The following is a 9,604-nucleotide window of genomic DNA, read 5'->3' as shown; positions in this document are numbered from 1 at the left end:
CGGGGCTCATCTCAGCGGGTTCCTGGGGCCCCACAAGTCCCCCAGCAGCCCCATCCAGCCCCCTGCGTGCCCGGGGGGATTAAGGTCAGGCCTCCCCGCTAATCCCATTGGGGGGGGGGTTAAGGTGGGAGCTTGCTCACGCTGCCACCCCCCAAGGTCTCACCCCAAGGTGCTGCTGCCCAGCGCAGGGCGCATCGGGGGCAGCGTGGGGAGAGCCAGGCTGGGTTGGGGGGTACCCCACCCCGACCCCAAAGGTTTGGGGCAGCTCTGGCTCCCCGCAGCGGGCTTTGGCTAAGCCCCCGGTGCCGGCGGGCGGGCAGGCACGAGAGACAAGCTCCTTAGGACACCCAGGAGAAAGCTCCAAGCTCCCAAGCCCCGTGGGAAGCAGGGCAGTGGAAAAGGAGGGCGGTGGGGGGGGGAGAACGAGGGACAGGACCCCCAGATCAGCTCCCCAGCCCTAGAAGGGGGCAGAAATCCCCGTTTTGGGGTGGGCAGGGGCTGGAATCGCCGTGTGGGTTCATCCTGGCTCAATGCCTGGGGGGGGGGGGGACACACCGGCACGGGGTTTGTGGCACGCATCCGGGGTGCCCCGTTGTGCAATTTCCCCCTTCCTCCACCTCCCTGCTTGGCAGGGCTGAGCTGGGGGGGGGCATAAAAAAAATAATTTAAGGAAAAAAAATTGTAGGGTCACAGCCCCACAACGGGCTGGGGAAGAAATCCCCAAGGGTGGGCAGCAGCAGGGGGATCCCATGGGGGGCTCCGGGCACCCCGAAGCCAGGGGAAGGTGGCCGGGGGGGACGTGGGGGCTGCATCCCTGGGGATATTTGACGGGGGGGGTGCCACCATCCAGACCCCGGTGCTGTGGGGCAGCGGGAGCCTGAGGGGCCTGTGGGGGTCTCCAGCACCCACAGGCACCCCCCAAAAAAAATTTGGGGCTGGGATCAAGGTGGGATCAAGGACCCCATCGTCCGTGTGTCCGTGCGCGGCGGCGGGTGAGGCCGGCCGAGGGAAAAGCCGTAGCCATGGAGACGTGAGGGGGGGGGGGGGGGATCCGTCAGCAGCCCCCCCACCGGGGGATGCTGCACCCGCCAGGCCCCCCCCGGCCGCCCGCTCGCCCGCGGGCGCTGCCACAGGTCGGTACCGAGGTGCTTGGGCCCCAGGTTTTGGGGAGGGGGGGGGGGACGGGCAGGCTCCTTTTTGGGGGTGGTTTGGGGGATTTTGGGGGTGGGTTGGGTGAGGAGGGGGGGGCGCGTGAGGGATTGCTGGGGCTGGGGGCTGTCGCCATGGCGGGGCTGGGCTCTGGGGACTCCCCAGATGTCTCTGTACAAAGGGGCTGAGGTCCTGGGGCCAAGCGGGGCATTCCCACACCCCTCCCCTGCCACAGCCCATTTTTCTTCCTCCCCCCTCCCCTCTGCATCCCCCCCCCTGCATCCCCCCTTGCGTAAACCCCCCCAAAATCCCTCCTATACCCCACCACGGCCGCCTCCCTTTTTGTCCCCCCCTCCTCACATCCCTCCCCCGCACCCCTTTGGATTTCTCCCATGTCCTCCCCTAAACCCCCCCTGCTTCCCACCACCCAATTTGCCACAGAATGGGTTAAAGTCAAACTTAATTTTGCCAGCGGGACGCGTGGGTGTTGTGTGTGTCCCCCCCCCACCCGTTAGGGCACGCAATGAATGTGGAGAGCGGCTGGGAGGGGACACCGAGTCCCCGCGGTGCCACCGGGGTGAAACTTGAAGGAAACAGGGAAAAATTGAACCCCCCCCTGATGCTATGAGGCCCTGGGGGGGGGCTCCCATTTCCCTGTGCCAATTCCCACGTGTGTGTGGGGAGGGGGGGCTGTAACAGAGCCCCCTGTGTGCACCAAAACTTTAGTTTGGGAGATCCAGAGGGGAGACGGTGCTGGGCCAGGGTTTGGCTCCCAGTAAGGCTCCAGTAGCCTAACTGGGGAGGCTCTGTGGGGGCTCCCCAGCCCCGTCGGGACCCCCCCTCAGCCTCCAGCCTTGCCCTGGAGCCGCTGCTCCCGTTCCCACCCATCCTCCTCCTCCTCCTCCAAGCCCACGGTGGCTCCGGCCCAGGGCAGAACAATGTGGCCGGGCCGAGGCTCTGTGCAGCCCCCGTTTCTCAGCCAAACGTCAGCCAAGTGGGAAATCCGGGGCAGAATAACCCAATTTCTGTGCTCACAAGGAGCTTTCTGTTCCGGCCAAGCAAGGTGGCGGGGACGGAGCTGCCCGCCCCGGGGCTTGGTGGCACAACGGGCAGATGGCGGCGCCGGGGGAGGCAGGTAGGGAGGCCCCGGTGGGGACGGGGTGAGGACAGGAGGCCGGGGTTGTCCCCTCACCTCATCCTAAATGGGGTGTGGGTGAAGGTGTGGTGTGAGGGTGTCTGGATCTGGTGGGTTTCTGACCCGCAGCCATCCTAGAGAAATTAGGGTTGGAGAACGGAGCCAGTGGGGTGGCCAGACTGCTTGTGGGGTGGCCGGACTGCTTGTGGGGTGATGTTTGGCCCCATAGGATTGACTGTGAGGTGATGTTCAGCCCCATAGGACTGCCTGTGGGGTGATGCTCGGCCCCATAGGACTGCCTGTGGGGTGATGCTCGGCCCCATAAGACAGACTGTGGGGTGATGCTTGGCCCCATAGGATTGATTGTGAGGTGATGTTCAGCCCCATAGGACTGCCCTTGGGGTGATGCTTGGCCCCATAGGACTGCCTGTGGGGTGATGTTTGGCCCCATAGGACTGCCTGTGGGGTGATGCTCGGCCCCATAAGACAGACTGTGGGGTGATGCTTGGCCCCATAGGACTGCTTGTGGGGTGATGTTTGGCCCCATAGGATTGACTGTGAGGTGATGTTCAGCCCCATAGGACTGCCTGTGGGGTGATGCTTGGCCCCATAGGACTGCCTGTGGGGTGATGCTTGGCCCCACAGTCTGTTTTCAGCTCCACAGGACGATGCTCAGGCCTAGCACTGACCCACACCCTCAGGCAGGCGCCATCACTTGGCTCTAACCCTAAAGGCCTCCCCAGAGCCAGAAAGGGATCCCGTGTGTCCAGGCACCCCAAATCCCCCCACTTCATCCCCAATTCATAGCGGGAAGCACCCCAGCTCCCATCCCAACTCCCTCCACTAGGCTTCGCTGCCTTCCTTGGGGGGGGGGAAGACGCGAAGGCGAGGCGGGGAGCAGGCGCCTGCGTCCCCAACCTGCTGAGGCTCGTCCTCTTCCAGCAGGACTTTCTGGTTCCCAGAGGCCCTGGCGGGGCCACGCTGGGCTGGGCTGGGCCACCACGAGCCCCGCCACGAGCCGGGCTCGGAGCCTGGCAGCTCGGCCGGACCGCGGCCGGGTGCTGGGCATGGACCCGCGGGGGTCTCCCAGCCGCAGCCCCCCGGGGCCTGGCACCCGCTGGGCACCGATGCTGCAGGGGCAGAGGTGAGCTGGCTCTGTCCTCGCCGTCGGAGAGGTAAATGTCACTCGTTGGGGACACCCGTGATGGGTCCCGGGGACTGAACGGCTCTTGAGGCATCGCTCTACCCCCGGTGTTTCCAGCAAGAGCTGCAAAAAGAGCTGCGAGGGATGGGGAGGAGGGGAAGGGGGGGGCGGCTGAGCGCTTTCTCCTCTATTTTTGGGGCCAGCACGGAGGGACGGGACAGGACGGGGTCCCCGGGGCTCGAGGCAGGTGCATCCGGACACCCCCGTGCTGAGGATTTGCCGTGCGAGGGGCCCGGCGCCGCCGTCGTTGGGGCTGCGGTGGCAGGGGGGGAAGCTCTCGCCCACATCTGAGGCCGTGCACAGCTCGATGCGCTGGGGCCCCCCCCCAACCCCTCCCCGCTCTGAGCCCTGGCTCGTTTCCGCTCGCCTCGTCGGGGTAGAGGGGGGGGGACACGCACGCACAACCCTCCTGCGGCTCCCTAACCCTCACCCTTCCCACAGGGACGGTGCCGGGGCCCCCGAGGGGCGCGAGCCTGCCGCCCCCCGCCATGCCCACAGCCGCCCTCCGCCTGCTCTGCGGCGTGGTGGTGCCAGCCGCCATGCTCTGCGCCGAGCCCCTGCCCCGCGTCGCCTTCCCCAGCGGTGAGTGGGGGGGCACGGAGAGGGGAGAAACCGGTGGAGGGGATGGGGACGGGGACAAAATGGCTTGGGAGCGGGGAGCACGGGCTTGGGAGCGCCTCCGTGCCCTGGGAGGAGGCGGCTGGTGTTGGGCACCCATGGGTGGCGGCCGGTCCCCGGCTCGTCAGACCTCTCCCTCGCCTTCTGTGGGGCCAGGGATGTGGGGCCATGGCTGTGGGGCTGGGAGGGGAGGCAGCCCGGTGATGCAGACGGCTGCAGGGCTGAAGCGTGGGGCACGTGGGGTGAGGCTGGCGGCCACCCAAATTCTGGCAGAGGGCTTTTAGCACCCACCTGGCAGCCGGGGATCTGCTCAGGGCCACCCCGTCCAGGGCATCTTCTGCCTCTGGGGTGTGATGGAGCCAACGAGGGGTCAGTAGGATCCTCGTGCCCTGCCCGTGTCTGTAGGGATTTTTTGGCACAGGCAGGTGCTGGAGGTGTCCGGGCCACTTGCAGGTCGGCGGCGTGGCGGAGGTCTGCACCCCGCAGCCATCTCCTGCTTGAGCTGCCACTTCCACTTCCCCACGCAGCCATTTGGAGAACTGTAAAATCTCCCTTTTCTCTTTCCCCGTTTCGCTGGCAAACTGCAGCCTGCGGAGCCCGGCTGCCCGTGGCGACACCGCGGGGATTTTGGGAAGCCCCCCAGCCACCCCACTCACCCCACAGCCGGCCCCGCAGGCGCTGCCCCCTGCAGCAGCAGGGGCAAAACCCTGCACCCTGCAGGGAAAAAAAACCAAAAACACCCCAAATCTTTCGGGGCAGCAAAGCAGCTTCTGAGGGCACGGGCTTTAGGGCCCTCGCGGTGCGGTGACGCCGGCTTCTGCTGCAGGGCCTGGCTGGGGACGAGGAGGGGAAGCGGGGACCCACAGAGGGAAGTGGGCACAGCACAGCGTGGGCCGGGGGAAGAAGCTGCTGTCACCGCATCCATCCGGGCCGACGGCGGCGCCGGGGTGTTTGTTCGCCTCCTCGGCGTCCCCTCAGCTCGTTTTACCCCCTGCCAGGAGACCCCCGGAGGATCCTGACCCGCTTCAGCCAGGAGAACGTCTCCCACTACGACATCTTCCTCCTGGGCGAGGGCGAGGAGGAGCTGTACGTGGGGGCTCGGGACAGGGTGCTGGCGCTGGCCGTGGGCGCCCCGGGCACCATCCATGCCAAAGCTTCGGTGAGCAGAAGGGTGGAGGGGTGCCCCCCCCCCAAAAGCCCTGCCGTGCCTCAGTTTCCCTGCTCGGGCTGGGAAACCGTGGCCGGGCTCCCTGCTTGCGTGGCAGCTCCGGACCCTCTCAATTCCCTCCCCAGATAACGTGGGGCCCCACAGCTGAGAAAACCTCGGAGTGTGCTTTCAAGAAAAAGAGCCGGGAGGTGAGGAACACCGCGGGGTGACCCGGGGGCGGGGGGAGGAATTGGGATGCAGGGACTCTCGGCATCGTCACCCCTTTCTGCTCTTTTTCCCCCCGTGCAGACCGAGTGCTTCAATTTCATCCGGGTGCTGGTGGCCCTGAACCAGACCCACCTCTACGTCTGCGGCACCTACGCCTTCAGCCCGGCCTGCACCTACATCGTGAGTGCCCCCGGGGCTGGGGAGGGGGGACGCTGGGTGCCCCCCACCACCGTGACACAGCGCCATGGGTCCTGCGCTCTTGGTGCCAAAACCATTGGTAGGATTTGCCCCTGCCGGGTCCGATTTGGGCAACAGAACCCCAATTCCTGGTCCTGCCACCCCTCCTGCTTCTGTTTCCCTGCTCTTGGAGCCCCTCCGCAGTCCGTAGAGCTCCTGCAGCCGGATTTTTGCAGGTTTTGGCTTCGTTTTCACTCTAAAAAAAGGTTTTTCCTCCCTTTTCCACAGCACCTGGAGAACTTCACGCTGGTGTCCAGCGGCAAAAGCCAACCTTTCCTGGACGGGAAGGGCCAGTGCCCCTTCGACCCCCAGCACACCTACACGGCCCTGCTGGTGGGTGAGTACGGGCTTTGGCAGCCCCCCAGCATGGTCCCCCGGGGAGGGCTGAGGGGGATCCGTGGGTGGGAGGGGGTCGCCCCGGTGCCCGCTCACCCCCGTGCCCGTCCCCGAGCAGATGGCGAGCTCTACGCCGGCACCATGAACAACTTCCAGGGCAACGAGCCCATCATCTCCCGCTCGCTGGGCAGCCGCACGCTGCTCAAGACGGACGCCTTCCTCCGCTGGCTCTCGGGTGAGCGAGGAGCTGGATCCTGCAGGGTCCCCACCACATCCCCATCAATCCCCAAAGCGCTGGGGAGGGCCTGAGGGACCCCCCTCATCAAGCACCTCACTCCTGGCCGTGCCCCGCAGCCGACGCCGCCTTCGTGGCTTCCTTCAGCATCCCCAATGACGACAAAGTCTACTTCTTCTTCGAGGAGACCGCCGACGAGTTTGACTTCTTCGAGAGGCTCCTGGTGCCGCGGGTGGCCCGGGTCTGCAAGGTGGGACGAGGATTGGGGCGAGCGGGGACCCCTGCACCCCTCCCCGCCCTCCTCCCCAAAATCCGAGCAAGGATTGGGGCGAGCGGGGATGCCTACACCCCTCTCCACCCCCCCAAAAAAAAAAATCTGAGCGCCCACCCCGCTCCCGCAGAGCGACGTCGGGGGGGACAAGGTGCTGCAGAAGAAGTGGACGACGTTCCTGAAGGCGCAGCTGGTGTGCTCGCAGCCCGGCCGCTTCCCCTTCAACGTCATCCACCACGCCTTCGCCCTGCCCCGCCGCGACGGCAGCGGCGGCGCCGATTTTTACGCCGTCTTCACCTCGCAGTGGTGAGCCCCCAGCACCCATGGGTGCCGTGGGAAGGGGGGTGCCGGGGATCCGTGTCCTCAGCACCGCGGGCATTTTGCTGTCCCCACAGGCAAGCGGGCAGGGCGGGCAGCGCGGCCGTCTGCGTCTACAGCCAGGAGGCTCTGGAGGAGGTCTTCGAGGGCAAGTACAAGGAGCTGAACAAGGAGAGCTCCCGCTGGACCGTCTACAGCGGCCCCCACATCAGCCCCCGCCCCGGGAGTGTGAGTGCCTCCTGCCCTGGGACGACACCTCCCCGATTTCCCAGTTCATCCCAGTGCGCCCGTACTGGTGGCCGTGCCTCGGTTTCCCCAACCAACTCTTCTCCTCTGCAGTGTTCCATGGGCCCCTCCTCGGATAAAGCCCTGACCTTCATGAAGGATCATTTCCTGATGGACGGGAAGGTGGCCCCCACCCAGGGGCGGCCGCTGCTGGTGAAGACGGACGTCAAATACACGCGCATCGCGGTGGACGAGACCCCCGGCATTTTGGGGACCATGTACCGGGTCATGTTCCTGGCTACCGGTGGGTTTGTGCACGGGGAGCCCGCTCGCCCGCCCTGTGCTGCCCCGGTCACCACTTTTGGGGTCGGAGACGGCCCCCACGGTGACCCCCCCCTGTACCCCGACAGAGGAGGGTTTCCTGCACAAGGCGGTGGAGCTGCCTGCGGGCACACACATCGTGGAGAGCATCCAGCTCTTCGGCACGGCGGAGCCGGTGAAGAACCTGCTGCTGGCCCCGGGGAAGGTAGGGGATGGGGACGGGGATGGGGACGGGGACGGGGACGGGGACAGGGACAGGGAGAGGGATGGGAATGGGGACAGGGATGGGGATAGGGAGAGGGATGAGGATGGGGATGGGATGGGATGGGATGGGATGGGATGGGATGGGATGGGGATGGGGATGGGATGGGGATGGGAATGGGGATGGGGATGGGGATGGGGATGAGATGGGATGGGGATGGGGATGGGGATGGGGATGGGGATGAGATGGGATGGGGATGGGGATGGGGATGGGGATGGGGATGGGGATGGGGATGGGGATGGGGATGGGGATGGGGATGGGGATGGGGATGAGATGGGATGGGGATGGGGATGGGGATGGGGACAGGGAGAAGGACAGAGGATGGGGACAGGGATGGGAATGGGGATGGAGATGGGGATGGGGATGGGAATGGGAAGGGGAGGGAATGGGGAGGGGAATGGGACAGGGCTGGAAATGGGAACAGTGAAAGAGACAGGGTTTAGGAACGGGGACAGGGATGGCGATGGGGATAGGAACAGGGACAGGGATGGGATCAGGACAGGGACCCGGCCAAGCCACATCTCAGGCCCACGCTGCTCCCTCCCCAGGGCATCCTCTACATCGGCTACTCCGGCGGCATCCTCCAAGTGCCCCTGGCCAACTGCAGCCAGCACCGGAGCTGCGCCGAGTGCGTGCTGGCACGAGACCCCTACTGCGCCTGGCACATCGCCCGCAGCTCCTGCCAACCCACCCGGGCTGCCAGCGGGGACAAGTGAGCCTGGGGACGGCCACAGGGGGGGGATGGACACGGGTTTGGGGTGGGGACCTCGGTGCTGACACTGCTGTCCCGTCCCCAGTAGCGGGTGGCTGCAGGACATCGAGGAAGGGAGCCCGGCCGCCATGTGCCACCGCGGGAGGAGCCTGGCCATGCCGCACACCCACGGCGTGCACGAGGGGCCGCCGGTAGAGAGTTGAGTAACGGGGACAATTTGGGGACAGCGGGGAGGGCAATGGGGGAACGGACGGACAGTGGGGCCGATGCCAGCCCGGTTTTCCTCTCCCCTAGGGCTCAGCCCCTCGCTCAACGCCGTGGTGCGCCTGGCGTGCCCCCAGCGCTCGGCTTTGGCCACCTACAGCTGGCAGCAGCCGGGGGGCCGGGGGGGCTCGGGGGCTCTGCTCCCCAACCACACGCTGGTGGTCATCGTGCGGCACGGCACCGCCGGCACCTACACCTGCCTGGCCACCGAGAACGGCTACACCTGGCCCGTGGCTCGTTACCACCTACAGGACCCCCTCGGAGAGACCCCCCAAGACGGACCGGCCCAGGAGGGGTTGTCTTGGGATACCCCGGTGGCCCCCGGTGGCCCCCGTTCCTACTGGCCCCAATTTGTCACCGTCACCGTGCTGCTGGCCGTGACCCTGGCGGCCGCCGGCGCCTTGGCCCTCGCCGCCTACTGCGAGCAGCTGAAGGCCAAGAGCAAGGTGCAGGGGTGCAGCGTGCCCCAAAGCCCCCCCGGCCGTCATCGGGAGAAGGCACCGCTCAACGGGGGGGCCCCGGCCGGTGAGGAGGAGCGGGGGGGCTCCCCCGTTTGCTGCCTGCAGCTGGATGGGGACAACGGCCCAGGGGACGGCACCGGCACCGCTCGGCTCCCGGTCACGGCGTGACGCCCGGACCCCCGCCACCAGCAATTTGGGGGGAGGCCGCGGGAGCTGAGCCCCCGTTGGGCCGTGGAAGGAGGGGGAGTATGAATGTGAAGTTTTTTTTTGGTTTTTGGTTGTTTTTATGTTTTTTTTTTTTTGTTTTGGTTTTAATTTAATACAATTGTTTTAACACGTGGTAGCATTTGGCCATCGCGGCGGCGTTGGGATGGGGGTGAGGGGGGGGGCGCCAGGACGGGCAGGGAGGTGGGGAAGGGGCAAGGGAGGGATGCGGGGATGGGGAAGGGGTGAGGATGGGGTGGGGATGGGGACAGGGAGG

At 66.4% G+C, this 9,604-nt stretch overlaps 1 protein-coding gene across 4 annotated transcripts; it reads left to right on the top strand.

Moving 5' to 3' along the window:
• The first annotated feature begins 996 nt into the window (after positions 1–996).
• SEMA4A (semaphorin 4A) lies at positions 997–9,459 on the top strand. Of its 4 annotated transcripts, none has more exons than XM_038168057.2 (15): positions 997–1,133; positions 3,930–4,070; positions 5,105–5,265; positions 5,400–5,462; positions 5,563–5,661; positions 5,947–6,055; positions 6,173–6,289; positions 6,409–6,539; positions 6,691–6,866; positions 6,956–7,106; positions 7,218–7,407; positions 7,514–7,629; positions 8,235–8,398; positions 8,484–8,596; positions 8,693–9,459. In XM_038168057.2, the coding sequence occupies exons 2-15, from the start codon at positions 3,977–3,979 to the stop codon at positions 9,289–9,291; spliced, it is 2,283 nt and encodes a 760-aa protein (XP_038023985.2). In that variant the 5' UTR covers positions 997–1,133; positions 3,930–3,976; the 3' UTR covers positions 9,292–9,459. The 4 variants fall into 4 exon arrangements, with proteins under 4 accessions (XP_038023985.2, XP_071884153.1, XP_071884152.1 ...); XM_072028052.1 differs by lacking the exon at positions 997–1,133 and adding an exon at positions 2,140–2,284 and having other exon boundaries at positions 8,487–8,596; XM_072028051.1 differs by lacking the exon at positions 997–1,133 and adding an exon at positions 2,143–2,284.
• Positions 9,460–9,604: the final 145 nt, after the last annotated feature.

This window comes from Anas platyrhynchos, chromosome 26, assembly GCF_047663525.1.
Source record: "Anas platyrhynchos isolate ZD024472 breed Pekin duck chromosome 26, IASCAAS_PekinDuck_T2T, whole genome shotgun sequence".
Taxonomy (NCBI): domain Eukaryota; kingdom Metazoa; phylum Chordata; class Aves; order Anseriformes; family Anatidae; genus Anas; species Anas platyrhynchos.
The sequence above is the reverse complement of the archived record's forward strand: the minus strand, read 5'-3'. Positions and strand labels throughout refer to the sequence as shown.